Source organism: Alosa sapidissima, chromosome 8 (genome assembly GCF_018492685.1).
Source record: "Alosa sapidissima isolate fAloSap1 chromosome 8, fAloSap1.pri, whole genome shotgun sequence".
NCBI lineage: Eukaryota > Metazoa > Chordata > Actinopteri > Clupeiformes > Clupeidae > Alosa > Alosa sapidissima.
In genome coordinates, this window is record NC_055964.1 from 11,770,237 (window position 1) to 11,787,878 (window position 17,642).

At 41.1% G+C, this 17,642-nt stretch overlaps 2 protein-coding genes across 3 annotated transcripts; both read left to right on the forward strand.

Moving 5' to 3' along the window:
* The first annotated feature begins 1,869 nt into the window (after positions 1-1,869).
* On the forward strand, positions 1,870-10,372 carry LOC121715409 (C-X-C motif chemokine 11-6-like). Its single transcript, XM_042101102.1, has 5 exons — positions 1,870-1,894; positions 9,359-9,452; positions 9,644-9,764; positions 9,855-9,944; positions 10,081-10,372. The coding sequence occupies exons 2-5, from the start codon at positions 9,395-9,397 to the stop codon at positions 10,100-10,102; spliced, it is 291 nt and encodes a 96-aa protein (XP_041957036.1). The 5' UTR covers positions 1,870-1,894; positions 9,359-9,394; the 3' UTR covers positions 10,103-10,372.
* A 2,283-nt stretch (positions 10,373-12,655) lies between these two features.
* On the forward strand, positions 12,656-14,252 carry LOC121715408 (C-X-C motif chemokine 11-1-like). 2 transcript variants are annotated; one of them, XM_042101101.1, is made up of 3 exons: positions 12,656-12,922; positions 13,340-13,466; positions 13,621-14,252. In XM_042101101.1, exons 1-3 carry the CDS (start codon positions 12,868-12,870, stop codon positions 13,739-13,741), a joined length of 303 nt encoding a protein of 100 aa, XP_041957035.1. In that variant the 5' UTR covers positions 12,656-12,867; the 3' UTR covers positions 13,742-14,252. The 2 variants fall into 2 exon arrangements, with proteins under 2 accessions (XP_041957035.1, XP_041957034.1); XM_042101100.1 differs by having other exon boundaries at positions 12,666-12,843.
* The last annotated feature ends 3,390 nt before the right edge of the window (positions 14,253-17,642 follow it).

Consider the following 17,642-nt stretch of genomic DNA (forward strand, 5'->3'; position numbering starts at 1 on the left):
AGTTAGCCTATCATTTAGGCTACCTTATATTTAATTACCCTACAGTCAGAAGCAATAATCATAGGCCATCCACAAAGTATACATTTCAGAATATAGGGCAATGGAAAATTATTTTTTTGTAACATCTATAACGCCAATAAAATGTGATGGTAGGCCTATGATGTGAATGATTGCATGAAATTTGAGCATTTGCTATTTTTGGCTGAAGAATGTAAATGAGAAAAAAATGCACAAAAAAATAATGTTATCATTCACATCATACAAATGCCAAGGTTTGGAATTGCCCTGTAACAATCATAGCACGTGTCGCTTGCTGTAGGCTTGCTGCATAGCCCAATACCCCATCAGAATCGAAGAAAATGTTTACATTTAAAAAAAAAACCTTTATTTAAAACATCACATGAACATAGAACAATTAATCCAACGTTTAGCTGGCTTCTTTCATTGCGCTGGCGCTTGCTACGCCCCCCTCTATTCAAAACATGAACAAAAAACATAAAATCCAAAATTTAGCTGGCTTTCTTCATGTTCTTCACGCTGGCGCTTGCTACGGCCCCCCTCCCGGTCATGCGCCAGTGCGAACCAGCGTATGGCGCACTGGTGGATGTCAAGTCAAGTCAAGTCAGTTTTATTTGTATAGCGCATTTAACGTGCACAGAGTGCAACCCAAAGCGCTCCACATATAAGACATTGTCATGACATATAGACTAACAAAGACAATAGCGGACGGAGCGGCGTAGTCGCCAGCAAAGATTCTAGAACAGAGCTCTGTTCTAGAATCTTTGGTCGCCAGTGTACCCGTGACACCAAGACAGAACTACATTTAAGAAATAACAAACGCAAAAGATGCCGGACGGAGCGGCGTAGTCGCCAGCGTACCCATGACACCAAAACATACAAGACAGACAACAAACAAATTAATAAATAAATAAAAATTAAAAATAAAAATTAGTCCAATTTCCAACCGGCTGAAAATGTCCAAGGGCAATGATGACTCGCGTGAAACTGCGCACAGCTGTGTCTCCACAACCGATGCATGCAACGCCAACAAAGTTCTTCATCTCACTGGTAGTCTGGAGATAACGTGAACGTTAGGCCTTGTTAGTATGGAGCTCACTGGAAGCATAACAGTCCGAAGTCATGGGCGATATTGTAGATCAGCAACTCGGTGGACTTTTAACAGCAACGACGTAGTTGGTCCGTAATGCAGAGTCATTCAACGTTAACGTTAGTCTGCTCAATCCAGACTCCAGGCAGTTGGCATGGCAGCTCACTGGTCAGAAACAGCTCGGCGGCCTCGGCAGATCTTTCGCAGAGTAGCTCCAGCTGCTGTCCCGATGTCTGGATGTCTGTGTCTGTTGCCTGGGCCGTCACTGGACACTTGCGTACCACTCCTATGGAACAAGATTATACGTTAGTGTGCACTGTACAGTAGGGCATCCTATGGGCAGGCAATATCGGTTTACATTATGCTAAATATAATTTATTATTCACCCTTTCTTTATTTTCAATCAGTGATGAAATGTTGATCGGTAAAAAATAACCGAATATGGGCTTAAACTAGGCTAATTGTATTGTTAGACCATGAAACATGACACCCCTATCGTGAAGCATAGTCACATCGTATAAAAACCACAGGTAGGCCCTAAACGGTAAAAAAAAAAATCATCCAACAGCTCTGGCGCAATATTCGGCTGGAAATATTCTAACATAGGCTACAACATAGGCTAAGTGTTAATCAAAGATTCTAGAACAGAGCAAGATAGATCACAGGCCGGATAATACGTTGGATATGTGGAAGTACGTTCTATGACTCTATGGGCGCCATTTTGGTAAGCTGAGGTGGGGTGGCCACGTTCAGTCCTATGAGTTCGTCGTGGAGGCTTATGACCAGGTATGTTTAATTTAAATGTTATATTGTATATTGTTTAACGATATTTACATGTTTAAACTGATATGTACATAATCGACTTTATATGTTAGTACTAGGCGAGTTGAAATATAGGTCAAAATGTTAATTTCTTAATTAAAGCGAGAGCTAGCTATCACCAGCTGGTCAGATTCACTGCCAAATTACCGAGGGCTCGCTGACTGACTAGTGATTTATGGACTGGTTTTAAAATGCCTCTTTCATTTGTCACCAAGTCGCTGTTAAAATGGACGTTTATTTGATGTTATTGTCCAAGAGATAGCGCTTTAACCATTTGCAATCAGCTGTTTTCCCGGTCTTCGCAGCAGTAGAAGCATGGCCAGCTACTAGTTAGCTTAGCTGTTCATTTAAATTGGCAGCAACTGTCTTTAACGGTGGATGGGTCTTCACAGCTACAGATTCGATACGGTCATTTTTTAAAAATGTGCACTTTGCAAATGTGCCTTTCTACATATAAATTGGATATCCCACAAAAAAATAAATAACACAGCCAATACAGCTAAATGTATACAGCCCAGCTCTGTTCTAGAATCTTTGGTGTTAATAGAGCGGTTCCCATGGTAATACTTAATTCACAAGTGCACATTAAAGGAGATATTTACAAGAAACTCCCTGCTCGAGATTCAGAGATCGTTTTATAGCCGAATAGAAAAGTATCACGTTTAAATGATAATCTTTTGACTGATTGATCCCGCTCGACACATAGATTAGGAAACTAGTTTTAATTATAGCTCAGTTATCATATACTGTAGTTGCATCATTGATTGATTGTTCGTAACCTAGCATAGGCCTAGGCTATAGGCTACTTAATGAATTATGTGTCACGAAATCAGTTTTGTGACCTGCCTGATATTTCGTGAGTCAGCAGTTTGCGGAATTAACTGGCCAGTGGGTAGCATTTAGAAGTGGCCACTTCATTCACGCCTCCCGTTAATCACAGAGATCCGTGAAACAAAGGAAAGCCCTCTATTTGGACGGGCAAGTAGGCATAGGCCTATGCGCGCACTCCAGCGAGGCGAGTGATATGAGCTAGGCCTACAACAAGTCACGATTTATTAGGCTATCCAATCGCTATACTGTTTTCATGAACATAACAGGAATCCACTTCATTCATTGTTTTAAATATCGTTGCTTAGCCTACACACGAGTTTGTCAGTTTCACTTGCACAGACGCGCATAGACTTTGAATGCGCACTCATTGCCAATCACTGCCATTGCAAAGCCTCTGAATGCAGTCAGCAGCCCTGTTTACCGGCAATGCTACAGCGGACTTAAGCTGCCACCTCGTGGCGAAAAATTGCAATATATTTCACGCAACTCTGTGAATGAAGTGTCACTTCTAAATGGACCCACTGGCTAATTCATTCCGCAAACTGGTGACTCACGAAATGTAGGGGAGACCGGGGACAGTTGCAACAGGGGATGGTTGAAACATGTCAATTTTCTCCAATCAGAAACAAGGTAGAGTGATGACACTCACACTGCATATGCTCAGTTGGATGCCCCCCTTAGCAGAGAAAAAGCAAGGAGATTCCTGAACTGCTCCAGGATTTATTGTAAAAAAAAAATGTTTTTTAGGTATGAAAGTATTTATTTTCTTGAGCTTTGTTTCTGTTAAACTGCTGTCACTGTTTTTGTGATTCAGCTCAAACTTATATGATTTAAATGAGTGATATGTTAACTTTAAGCTACTATGGTTAGCATGTGTCAAGGTCCCCTTGTTTAGCTAGCACATGAGGTTTTATCATGGCTGACAGGAAAGGGGACAGTTGCAACAACTGTTGCAACTGTCCCCATACAGTCCCGTACAATGCATAAATATGATCATATAAAATATATATTTTTAAAAACATGTTTTACATTACAATAGTCTAAATAAAAGTGAATTGCCTCCCAAATTGTTCCATTCTTCCTATGTCACTAAAGTCCTACTGTATTTTATATCAATTTCAATATTTGACATCTGCACATAAGGCCTACTCATCTAGACAAATCTATAATTGTCATCTAATCAAAGCTGGTGAATAAATAACACTGTAATATTATTAAAACTTACATAACTTGTATTTACGTCCAAAAATAATCATTTTGCTGCACTGACATATATTGTAATATATTGTATTTTTAACATGTTGCAACCATCCCCAAACAATGTTGCAACTGTCCCCGGGCCCGGGGTCAGTTGCAACATCTGACTCCTTACATTCAAATGCAAATTGTGAAAAATGTAGATTCTGTAATTATCTTTAAATGGTTTAGACTATTAACAGACATAGGTAAGTGTATTGTATAAGAAATTGGTTTGTCTAATCCAAACCGTCTCTGAGTAACAGAGCCAAATGCAAAAAGCGTTGCAACTGTCCCCGGTCTCCCCTATTTTAGCAGGCCACAAAACTGATTTCGTGATTTCAAAATCGGATATTTCAGGCAGTAAAAAGTCCCGGTAAGAACCAAAATAGATTTTGTTCAAATCTACACACCTATGGCTAGCCTACTGAAAAATGTAAGATTCATTTAGCAAATGTTATTTTGAAGTATTAAAAAACATCGTTGTTTTAAGAATTTTCAAACGAAATGATTGGTAATTAGCACGTTTACAATAGCTGCTAGCAGCAAATAGTGGCATGGGGCAAACAAAAACTTAAAGCAGAAACTTTCATAGTCCCATATTTCACACTATATTATTCACCATAATCACACAATTGACAACGAAATATAGTATTAAAAAGCAATATACGTACCCATGTTGGCATCCATCTTCTTATGTGTGCCAGTGCCGTTTTTTTACCCCCCACAACGTTTTTTTCCCACGATGGCAATACCATTGCTCCTGGATAGTGGACAGTTGCTAATGTATTTTTTTTAGTTATGTGGTGAATCTTCCATTTTAAGACAAGCCTATACTTTGTTAGTGAATTAACCATTTTTGTGTAGGCTACTTGGGAGTGTTCAATTGTAAGATTTAACAAATCAGGATTTAATAAGGAAATTGGCAATGGGCACCCCCACAAAAGTTTTATTTGCTCTTTTCCAATGGTTTCTGGTGCCTGTGGCTGTAATCCGTGGTACTGATGGGGGCCAAATCAGCATCATGTTTCTCAAACGGACGGACCTCACTCACTTGGCACGTTCGGCTCTGTTCAGTAAACCAGCGTGGGAAATATGCATATTCTAGAACGTTAGCAACAAGTCCAAGTTTAGAGGTGGTCTGGGTCCGTATTACAGATGTGGGCCACATCAGTGAACTGTCTTTGTGGAAGCTTTGGTTCTGATGTGGTAAGTGGATCTGGGCCAAATCTGCTGACTGTTAGAAAAACAGCACTGCTTGGATTGGAATGCTAAGCTGAAAAGTCTAACTGGCACAGATCTGGTCCATAGCCAGAAACCGTGTGTAAGCTACGCCCGGATCTAGAGGCTTTTATGCGGATCCGGTCCAAAGGTAATTCCTGACTAATTTCTTGGTAATTCCTCCTAATTTCCATGACGTTCGGGACCAATCGGGGACGTCGTGAATGTCGGCATAAGGTCCGGGGGACGTCCCGTGTTTGTCGGGAACAGCCTATCCATTTGGTCAACTTTATCCAGCCCTAAAAAAGCTAAATTTAACTTTGGTTTACTTGTAGTTTACCGTGTAGCCTAGCCTAACTTTAAACAGTGTGCATGCTTATAAAGCAAACTTGTGCTTCATTCATCCACACATCCAGCTCCTAACGTTTTGACTAGCATTTCTACCAATTGACCTTGTTCCTGCCCATCTCTAGCTTTGCTGAGCTCCATCCTTTCTGTTTTTGTTGTTTGCAAAAAATATATAGTAGGCCCTATTTATTGGTAACCAGCAACAAGTGCAATTTGTTAATCGCTGTCATTCTCTCTCCAACAAAAATGTGTTACATTCCAAGTAGCAGTGCGTAATTCTGCTTCATGAAGTTGAACAAATACATTGGTCATATAAATAGCCAGTTTATGGTCTACAGTGTAGAGTTGGTAAGTTATGGTAGGCCAACTTGGAGTGAATATACAGGGGGATTTCTTTGTCTCTTAGCCTGGCAGGTGCGCACGTAGACATAGCCTACGGCCGAACACTGCAAGCGCCAATGAATCGTGCTCTCACGACAACCACGTCGTTAAAGGGGTGGTTCAGGATTTTGGACATAAGACCTTATTTCCAAGTAAGCAAGTGTGATATTTATCAGTGGAGACCGTTTTCAGCACGTTTCATCCAGTCCTTCTAATTGCAGAGTTCGCAGGTGCTAGGCTAGCGCAAGTCAACGGTATGTGCTAGCCTGCCACTAAAGACAGTCTTACCCACTCCAAAGTACACCTGAGGCAAATTCCAGACAATCGAGGTAAATGTCTGTGTTGATAGAATAGTGTAAGAAATACAACTACCCTTGCATCGCGTTGCAATAGTTATACTTTGGTCCCTAAAGTTGTTAGTAGTCATTTTGCAACTCAGCGGCGGACTGATATTACCAAGGCTACTACTAGGTATCCCCATTGGAGTGCGCTTTACTGTTTACTTTTCGGCGCAGTACTACTAACCGGAGCAAGTATAATTCCGCCGCTGCTAAGAAACTACAGTAGTCCCTCAAAATGTAATGCGATCGTTGAAATGCAAGGATAGAATAACGTTAGAAATAACACTGTCAATACAGACATTTACATCGATAGTCTGGCGTTATAATTTATTTGCCTCGGGTGTACTTTGGAGTGGGTAAGACTGTCTTTAGTGGCAGGCTAGCACATACCGTTGACTTGCGCTAGCCTAGCACCTGCGAACTCTGCAATTAGAAGGACTGGATGAAACGTGTTGAAAACGGTCTCCACTGATAAATATCACACTTGCTTACTTGGAAATGAGGTCCTATGTCCAAAATCCTGAACCACCCCTTTAACTTAAATAGGCCTACTGTAGGTTAACATCACTCTGAGTTTGCATTCAAGCAAGCAAAACGATGATTTGAATACATCTGTTTCTCTGGAAGGGCAAGGGGTAACAACAGGACAACACAGAGACAGGCCAGAATGCAGGACTAATGTTATGAGAGTATTACAGTAATATGGGATATTCTACGGGAAAATATTAAAACGGCAGACAGCGGGGAAAAGTTGGCATGTTAGGTATTTTTCGGTCCCTGTGATTATTTGTGAAATTGTGTAAACGGCCTTTTCAAGTCATTTGAGAAGGAAGGAGTGTAGCAAGCTCCCAAAATGACGCTCGTCTGAGAAATTGAGTTTTGGATAATGTTCAGCTTCGGCAGCTTTACAATAACTGAGGAAGCCTAGAGACGAGTCCATAGCAACAAGTTCATGTGTTGAATTTGTTATTACCCAGTGTGCTTTGTTGAATGGTCTCAATGTTTTATTGTTTTATTTCATGTGAATACTTACTAGAGGAGTAACTTATTTCAACTAGGCTAATGCAGTTGCAGGAAGTGTGCATTTAGTTTCCATGCTTAGGCCTATTGTGTTTCCACAACAATGTTAGTGAGTAAATCTACTGAAATGGCCACCATCTTGGTGAAGTGTGATGTGTAAGATCAGAAAGCAGAGGGTGAGCTAAAACAATAACTTGTGTCGATGTGTTTTCATAGTGCTTTATAGCGTGGGCGGAAGGTTTCGACAATTGGCCGGGGAGGGTCATGTCTTTTTTGAAAACATTACTGGAAGGTCGTTGAAAATTTTCTTGCAGGTAGGGGAGGTTCATGCAACTTTTGATTGGAGCACTCTAAATCCCTCCGATGACCCCGTTTATAAATAACGAACGGTCTCTAAGGGGGGTTTTAGGCACGCCGGTAGTGCGTTGTGCCTAACAACTGGTTTAGCATCAGTGTAACTTACGGCCTCTCGGGGCTTATTGCTTAATTATGCTGAGGATCAATTTTAATTCAGCGCACTCCATGCTCCTCTTTCTCTGCTTCCCCCTCTGGCCTTCAGCTTGGCCAGCTCTGCCTCGAGTGCTGCACTTGCATTCATGAGGTTCATCATTGCAGTCTTCATGGTGGTCACATCTGCCTGTGATTCTACAGTACCTGTTCTTTCTTCGGATAGGCCTACTATAAACCATGGCAAATAGACCACGCTTGCTTTACCAATTTTCGGGAAGATTTCCCCTCAAGGATGGCATGCCAATCAATCTCGATTAATTTCTTGAGAACGTTTTAGAGAAGTGCCATAAAGTTCTGTATGTTGAATAAGCAGCTGGGGATTTAAAGGTAGGATATGAAACTGATTTCCTGAGTAGCTTCCTCCCTACAGTTTTACTTTCATTAACACTTCTGGTTCTGGTGAAATAGCTTGCAACACTTTTTACATGGACTTTAAATCATAATTTTACTTTTGTTGTTTGAGATTATTGCCCCCCATACCCAGACATGTGGTCCTCATTCACCAGGGCTGTGTTTTCCATAAGTACTATTGTGTGTGTGCGTGTATCTGTGTGTGTGTGTGTGTGTGTGTGTGTTTATTTGTGTGTGTGTGTGTGTGTGTGTGTGTGTGTGTGTGTGCATGCATCTGTTCATGTGTGTGTGTGTGTGTGTGTGTGTGTGTGTGTGTGCATGCATCTGTTCATGTGTGTGTGTGTGTGTGTGTGCATGCACGCTTTGTGGAAAAAAAACATCCTGTTATCCCTCTCATTTAGCTCCACTTTGTTGGGATAAAGCACACAATATGCAATACATATGTAAGTCTTTCTGGGCAGTAAGACCACATGTCTTGCCACTCTGTGCGTGCATTAAACCAGTCTGATACCCCCATCATTAGTCAAGCTTAGCATAATTCACTGTAAGTGGGCTACACCAGTAGCTTATAGTTCCCAAAAGCGATCATTTAGATTTTAGTTTTTATTTACAGTACATGTTGTGACTGATGTATTTTGTATAAGCAGTGCATTTTCTAAGCAGATAGGCCCACATTGGAACTGCATTCTCATGTTGGTGAAGCACCGAATAACACACATGGATGTTGGACCATTAACATTAATCCGAATATTAACGGGATCTACACATTAGCATCTCACATGCTTTTTTGTGTACCTTGGAATCAGCATACTCCTGCTCCAGTGCTAAGGTGCCATAGAAATACATTTACTGATGATTAATTAATATACCACAACATACAGTATAAGCTATATATAATACAGCAATTAAAACCAGATCGTTTCCCGTTTTGCCACGAGGATAAAAATACAAACACACACACACAGCCACACTCACCAAACTCATAACATTACATTGCATAACACTGGCAGTCCGTGAGAACGTTTCCAAGAAATGTGAAAGCTACTTAATGAGAAAAAGCAAAAAGTACAAGTGAAAGAAGTGACGACTCTCCTCTTGGACGCTGGGGTGAAGCAGAGGGTAGGAATAAGCCAAAGGGAAACCCCGCGGCTGCAGAATAAATACTGGCCCGTTTGACACCTCTCGGCAGCTGGTACAGCAAGCAGATCATCACCCATTTACAATAATGAAGTCAGCAGCTCTCCTCGCTCTTCTGGCCGTCCTCCTCTTTGGAGACGTGAGAGGTAAGGGCACCAGTGATTATATTTGTCATCCATTGATTGTGATCTTGTTCTGTTTATCTCAAACAAATAACTTTATTTGAGTGGACTTTTCTATGGACATTGACCATCTTCCTTATTCACTTAAAGCATCAGTAGTACAGATTTCATTTTTGCTCAAGTCCTTAAACAGTGATGATCATTTTGATTTCCAGGGCAACTTTCTCTGGGAAGATGCAAGTGCCAGGATGCAGGGGTCAGAGCCGTCCGCCCAAACCGCATTGAGAGGCTAGAGGTGTTACCTCCTTCCCCTTCATGCCCCAATCTGGAAATCATGTAAGCATGTCACAATGTCATGTGCTATAGCTGCATACTTTATGGAGTTTAGTGGTGGTCTGTATCTGATGTTTACATCTGTGTCCTCAGTGTCACTCTCAAGGATAATGGAGGACAAAAGTGTCTGAATCCAAACAGCTCTTTTTCCAAGAATTACGTCAAGAGAGCCATCAAAAAGAGGTAGGCTACAGCACAGTTTTACATTCACAGCACATGTAAGATGCCTATAAGTTGTTATTGTTGAATAAGCTAACCATAGCCTACAGTGATATTTTGTATGTTGTGATAACCATTCTTTTCGTCATGTTTGTTTTAGGAGTGCAGAGATCCGTGCCTGAGATGGTGGACTCCACTATCCTGAGTCAGGACCTCACCAGACTACCAGCTCTATAATGCAGTATGACCTGCAAAAGGGAGCTATAAAAGTCAGTATAAAAGTCAGTTTCAGACTGCTTCAGAACAAGACAAGACAAGATGTAGCATGTTGCTAACATTAGATAAACGACAACATTTAGCATATTATTTTATTCACGTATTTAAATTAATGTTATTTGTCAAATCTATGTTGTTAATTCTATGTTGTTAATTTCACTAGAGTTGTTCATATACTGTAAATACAAAAATGCTAGACATTGTACAGCCTATGTATTTTGCATATTGTTGTGTTTGTGTCATATCTGTAAGTGAGATTATGTTATACAGTATATAAATTGTGCAGTGTGTAAATGTGAATATATAAATAAAAGAGAACATGTTTAATCTGCATATTCCAGTGTTGACTTTGTGTTGATTTTAACTCAAAACGTTTAGCACTATGATTTGAATGATGGGAAAAGTGCAAAATCTTTTTTTTTAAGTATATTTTTTGGGGCTTTTTGCCTTTAATTGTATAGGACAGTGAAGAGAGAGACAGGAAGTAAGTGGGAGAGAGAGATGGGGTGGGACCATTGGATTCGAACCTGGGTCCCCGTAGGCACTTGAACCCGTATATGGTATGAGCGCTAACTTGTCAGTCTTCTGTTTTCATCTTTGAAAGTTTTATTTATATAGTGCCTTTCATGCAAACAGCAATACAAGGTGCTTAACAAAAGCACTTGGGGAAAAAAATCAATAAATAAATATAATAATAATAATAATAATAATAATAATAAAAAAATCAATACAAAATCAATATCAAAGTGCTAAAATCATAGAATAAGGACAAGTACCAAGTGGCAAGTCCATTATACAGTAAAGGATGAAGCATACTCTCCATAATATAAATGTTTATATATACAAAACAATCATATAAGTTCATAAACATTAAAAAGATTCAGGGATTGAGAGAAGGCAAGGCTAAAGGGATATGTCTTAAGATGTTTCTTAAACAGGCCAGTTGACTGGGCCATCCTCAGCTCATGTGGCAAGCTGTTCCACAGGAAAGGACTATAGTGACAGAAAGCTGCCTCCCTGTGGGTCTTGGTCCTCACCCTAGGATCTGTGTGGTCGTGATGGTAGTTAAGGTGAGAGTATGTCTTTAGATAAACAGGCGCAAGTCCATTAAGTGATTTAAAAACCAAAATCAATTCTAAAATTAACAGGCAGCCAGTGAAGAGATTTTAAAATAGGGGTACTGTGTGCTTGGTCAGAACACGCGCTGCTGTATTCTGAATGACCTGCAACTTATTAACATTTGTCTTTGACAGGACAGTAAAAAGAGCATTACAATAATCAAGCTTGCTTGTAATAAAAGTGTAGACTTCAGCGTTTAGTATTTCCCCCTTATGGGGTTTCCCACCATAGGCCTAGCACTCGCCTGCATCCATTGTGCTCATTGTGTTTGTATTTAAGCCCTGGACTTTTCGGTTGTCTTTGTGTGATATTCTTTCTGCTGTGTGAGATTGAGCCATGTCTGGTTAAGAAGCCTTGAGCGTCTGCAATTACCTTTTCGTCTTCCGGATTTCCTGGTGATATCAAAGAACTGGATTCAGCTTTGATGTTTGATGATTCACTTAAGTGTCTGTTTTGGTCTGTTTGATGTTCAGTATTTAACATCTCCTGTTAACTGACCAGCCCTTTTTTTCATCAATAAACCCACATTTGTCATCTAATTCAGATATAGCTGCCTGTATGTCATACAAACAAATCTGCTTAAATTCTTCCTCTCAGATAGCAGAGATTACAGGATGAATATGGTTGTATTTAGATGCACCTTCCCACAGACAAAGTCTACAATCAAACAAATAGCAGTGGAAATTGCACTCTAATATAGAGCACATTGTTCAGTTTGGATCTGACTGGGGGCAGCCGTGGCCTACTGGTTAGGGCTTTGGGGCTTGTAACCGAAGGGGTGCTGGTACGATTGCTGACCTGTATAAAAATTGTGGGCAGGGAAAGTGGTTGAGCACTGCTCTCCCATGCCTACATCCACGGCTGAAGTGTCCTTGAGCAAGGTACCTAACCCCTCACTGCTCGCCAAGTGCCGCTGTAGCAGGCAGCTCACTGCTCCGGGTTAGTGTGTGCTTCACCTCACTGTGTGTTCACTGTGTGCTGTGTGTGTTTCACTAATTTACAGATTGGGATAAATGCAGAGACCAAATTTCCCTCACGGGATCAAAAGAGTATATATATACTTATACTTATATATAAGCATGTTAAGTTAGGGTGGAGTGGTATTTTGTGCAATAATTCAGAAAAAAATATGAATTGGAAATGGGCTTCAATGGCCTTTTGGCCAGACAGACCTGCAGAGCAAATCTCAACATTCGTATGGGTATTCCCAGGCTAGGGAAGTGCACTTTCACTTTCACTTTCCACACCCACTTTCACGGTGCACATCCATTTCAACACATCACAGCTCTGAGTCCACTGCATGAGAATGTGGAACATCGACTTTTAAGTGCTGGGGATTTCCTATGCCTTCATGCAGCAGTACTCCAGCCCCCTTGCTGATACCCTTATAAGAAGGGCATCAGCACTATAGGCATTATTCTACTGAAGACAGCTCAGTAAGTTTTGTGCAAAAGTTACTGACATCCCAAGATGAAGGCCACTACAGTAACACTGCTTCTTCTTTTGATTTCCGCAGTGATCATCAATGGTAAGACTTGTTGAATGCTAATTCATGCCTCCTCAGTTTCAGATACCTTTTGTGGAGTTTCATTGTAAGGATTGGAATGGTACGTGTTTATACAAACCGGAAGTGTGATTCATGAAAGCATGATACACATACAGAAATGTGCAATACCTTGCGTTTTGATCTTAGAATTATAATGCCTTCTTAGAGGAGTTTTTCCTACTGTACTGTATTAAAGTTAGTTTGATGAACGTTTACAATTCATCACACCAGAGTACAAAATCTGATTCTGATGTAACCAACACCTTTAGACCCGGGTTCAAAGCTGGGTGGGGTCTCTGTCTTCTCCCTTTGCGATAGTATCTATTTTACTTGTTGTAATTGTTTATCTGTATGTTCTGTAAGGCCACACGGCTACAGTAACCTGTAAGCCTATCCAAACAGTGGTGCAAATAACACACAGATCAAGGGCACCAGACGTACCCACCAAGTGAACTCTGCTAATTCTGTGTTTTTCCAGGAGTCCCGATGAACAGGAGTCAGCGTTGTTCCTGCAGGGGGAAGCCTGTGAATGTTGTGAGGTGTAGCAACATTTCTGCCGTGGGTCTGTTCCCACCCAGTGCATCCTGTGACAACCTTGAGATTGTGTAAGTTACCCATGTGGAAATACACATGCATCCTTTACTCAGAAGAAAATAACAAGAAATGGCGCCGTAAGTTATTAGTGAACAAACTCTGAAATGTGGCTACAAAACCAAATATTGACTTTGTTTTTTTTGTTGTTGTTTTTTCTTCTACCAGTGTGAAGCTGAAGAAGGGAGGCGGACCTATATGCCTGAATCCTGCATCAAGAATGGGCAAGAAGGTCCTGTCTTCAAACCCGTCCCCCAACCAGTGGAAGAATGTGCAATGTGCAAGCTGATGTTAGAATCACATCACTCAAGCAGATCACACATCATTGCACACGACCCCACGCACTTCCTCAACCCAAGACTGAAGACACGTCTCCTACCAGCACACAGACACAGCTCGCTGGTCTGGAAACAAGCACGGATATACGGCAGGAGAATTCTTCATCCAGTCGTGCATCTCTGTAGCATCACTGAATGAAACACTCGGACAACTTCTGTGTGTACGGATGTAATGTTAATGTGTGTGTAGAGTAGTGATTTGTGGCATTGCGCTGGCTGTATATGTGATGCCATCTATCTAACTAGGTCAACATGTTTTATTAATCTTTTTGTGAACAACTTTTTATTTAATATAATAAAACATGGGGTTTGGGAGGAGGGGGTAAGATGGTTACAAACAGAGTATTTATATATTATATATTGTTTACATTTATGTGACCAAATATTTTTAATTGAACATTTTATTTATTATGAATTTGTTTTGGTATGATTTTGTGCGCCTCAATAAATATTGGCACTCCCTTCTCAGTCACTGTGTCTGTATCTTTAATGGAAAGCAGTCAGCAGATTTGCTACAATGAATTATATCAGACAGTGAGAGACTTCATGTATTCACTTCCCTTGGATTACAAGAAATCACATGGCTTAGTGACAATGGGACACTTGGACCATGTGCCAATACAAAGCAGGATTTAGGAGAGACAGGGGAAAACCCAAAGTAAACACATAGCCGCCCCTTCAAATAAATCCATGTAACTGGTGTAGGTCTCTCACTCTCTCTCTCTCTCTCTCTCTCACTCTCTCTCTCTCTCACTCAGATGCAGCACATGTCAATGACCCTTTCACACAGAGATTTGGCACTGACAGAGTCCCTCGTTATATTTATTTTACTTCACTATACCAACCAAAGTGTCTGGAGAAGGAACATGTTCCCCATGTTCCATGTTCCTTTGGTGAATATTACAGCCTCCCAGGAATTCAGTTTGTGCCATCAGCCTGCATATCATTCAATCAGTTGACCTAACCCCACTTTTTTTAATTAAAAACCAGCTTGCCCTGACTTGCTGGTCCTATCAGGGCGATTTGAAGACCAGCCTGTTGCTTGGTTCATGTGGTGAGGTGAAATGATTATAGAGAGAAGAAATGGAACAATGAATAGGAGAGCCTGATATGGGGTGTGTTCTGAAACATGGCCTGCAATGACCCTTTTGTGTTGGATTAAAGAATGAAGACACCAGCAGGATTAGTGAATGGAGATGGCAGCAGAAAATAATCCACAGAGCTCAGCACATCCAATTACTATTAGTGCTTATTAATGTCTCCTGTGATCGCTTCACATTCTGTCTCCTTTTTCAAAACTTGCAGGATTATAAAGTCCAAGATCACCGCTCATCTGTCGAGTTGCAGGATTGGTAAGTACTGTAACTTAATAAAAGATATACTGTAAGAAAAATCCACACACTCCAGTCGGTGCAAAAAAAGTTTTTTTTACTGAAATCTGCGCAAGCTTTCGGTCGGCAGACCTTCTTCAGGCAGAGTAAATCATCAAAACTTGCAGGATTGCAATGGCACAGGATTAGCATGTCAAATTGTTGGAATATCTGGGAGGAAAATGACAGAGAAGCAGCAATGAGATATAGGGAGCTACATGTAATTGATTTTCACAAATCAAAATGAAAGGTAGTACATTCACCAAATAACTGATATACAATAAGGCCTGACATTTAAAGGTAAAGAAATCAGCTGTTCTACATGGGCTACACTGTAGTTAGAGTTAAAGCTGTTGTTGAGAGTTACTAGGCCTTTTCACACAGAGATCCCGCTAAATTTGCGGGAAGAGGAGACGTCTTTTTGCCGTCTTTTTGTGTCTGAAAGCGAGGTGAAAATTTGCCGGCCTGCTGATCTGTTCACATGATGCGGCATTTTGGGGAGCCAGGAGGCAGGATCAGCTATAGTAAATTAAATTGTGACGTGCAACAGGGGGCGTGTAGAGTGATAGTCGTAGGCCTTATTATGCGTGCGTGGGGCTTCAGATACAGCAGGTGTGTGATTTCAAAAACCATGGCGGGAGAACCGACTGCACTTTGGTTAGCTTGCATTTGCTTTGCTGTTGCTGTTAGAATGTTAGATTCTTGCGATAGATGTCTTCAGACAATAAAAAGTAATTTGGAAGGGAAATTGAAGAGAAGAGTTGCCCTTGCGTTCGCCGTGATTCCCCTTTGAAAATCAGAGGTTCACAGGCTACTGTGGCCTTGGTCAGTGGCGCCGCCAGCCGTAATCCTGTACGCACTGTGCGTACAATTTATTAATGAAATCATTCAATATTACAATAATGAATGATGTACATTTAGCCATTCCAGAGTAATCCGGTTTTAAATTTGAAGCAATGTCTTTATGCATGTCTCCAACTTTGCGGTTCCTAACGTGTTTAAATTGTTCAATGGGTCTACATGATTTTATAACAGGCCAAATACAAAACAAATGTTACAAATATCGCCTAGATATCTGTAAGCATTACAATCAGAGGATATACATATAGGGCAGACAGACGCTCATGAGTTCATGCTTTGTTTTTTCGCTGGATTTTAGGATAGCCTATTATGGCAGCTGATTGCAGACTTTGTGAATTTATAGATTGACATAATGTGCTGTCTATGCTATTGCTGCTTTTGATCAGTTAGATTTATTTGCAATCTCCTGTGGTGGGCTGGACATAGCATCGAAATGCCCGCCCAGATTCCCCTTTCCGCCTTGACCCATTCACACTGGTGCCGGAACGAAAAAACTCGGCAAAATGTCTAGGGGGCTTGGTAGTAAATTTGGCGAGACACTTTGTCCCGCCGTTCCGCCTTGGTCTATGTGAAAGGGACAGTCGTTCCGCGATTCTGGTACATAAAATTGCGGCAATTTCGCCAGTGTGAAAGGGCCTACTGATGACATGTCAGTCCTTATCTTCAGGAATTGTTACTTGACTTGTTACTGTATATAATGGCGCCACCTAGTGGATAAATGTGGGGGAGTAAGTCTGCAATCGAGCAAGAGGAGCCACACAGTAGATGGACACACACACACACACACACACAAAGACTGGACCAGTCAGAGAGTGTGTGACTACAACAGATATATATAGCCTGTTGCATGAAACCATCAATATGAGGACAATGACACCAAAGCTTGAAAAATTGCTTCATTACTTAAAGGTCACATTCACTGAGAAACCGTTTAATACTTGTTACTTTCGAAATACTATAGCTCACTCCAAGTTGCATATGCATGCTGCACGTGAAAATGATCTTCTACCCCCATTGCCCGCATTAGCCAATGAAAGAAAATACACTGAAAAACAAGCGAATCAGAAAGAGCCCTTCCCAATGACGCCGAAGGGAAACTGACTATTCATGGCCTCGCCCACCTTGGCTTGTGACCGCCCACAGGAAGACAGGAAGATTTTGGCCAGGAGATTGTCTCTCTGCAGCTAGTAGGAGCTAACAGCAAGTTGTTAACATGGCGGAGCAAATTCGTGCCTGTGTTATTTGTGGCAATAACACATCAATGTTGCATGTCTTGCCTTAGAAAGAAGAGTTGAGGAAGAAATGGTTGGAATTTATCGTTGGAACACCACCACCGAAGTATAGTGCAACATTAGTTCTGTGTTCCAATAATTTCGACCACACTCACTGTGCCTGCCTACAGTTAGAAAGGGGTTTTGCATCGATGTTCTGAAAACCTGGACCTGTATGTCACAACGATCGACCACCAGCTCACAGGCTGTAAGTACAAACAAACTTTTCCACCTAACGACTGTTACAAAATAGCATGTTTATATTCTTCGTTAGCATGCATGAAAAGGGCACAAGCTAGGCTTAGGCTTAGGCTAGCCTATATTACAGGAAGCTACACCAGGTACGTAAC

Bases quoted from the DNA above. Each gene is read 5' to 3' on its own strand.
- LOC121715409 (XM_042101102.1), top strand. From the start codon at position 9,395: ATGAAGTCAGCAGCTCTCCTCGCTCTTCTGGCCGTCCTCCTCTTTGGA. The intron at 9,453-9,643 runs GTAAGGGCACCA...TTTGATTTCCAG, and splicing joins CCTCTTTGGAGACGTGAGAG to GGCAACTTTCTCTGGGAAGA. The intron at 9,945-10,080 runs GTAGGCTACAGC...TGTTTGTTTTAG, and splicing joins AAGAGAGCCATCAAAAAGAG to GAGTGCAGAGATCCGTGCCT.
- LOC121715408 (XM_042101100.1), top strand. From the start codon at position 12,786: ATGAAGGCCACTACAGTAACACTGCTTCTTCTTTTGATTTCCGCAGTG. The intron at 12,844-13,339 runs GTAAGACTTGTT...GTGTTTTTCCAG, and splicing joins TTCCGCAGTGATCATCAATG to GAGTCCCGATGAACAGGAGT. The intron at 13,467-13,620 runs GTAAGTTACCCA...TTCTTCTACCAG, and splicing joins TGTGACAACCTTGAGATTGT to TGTGAAGCTGAAGAAGGGAG.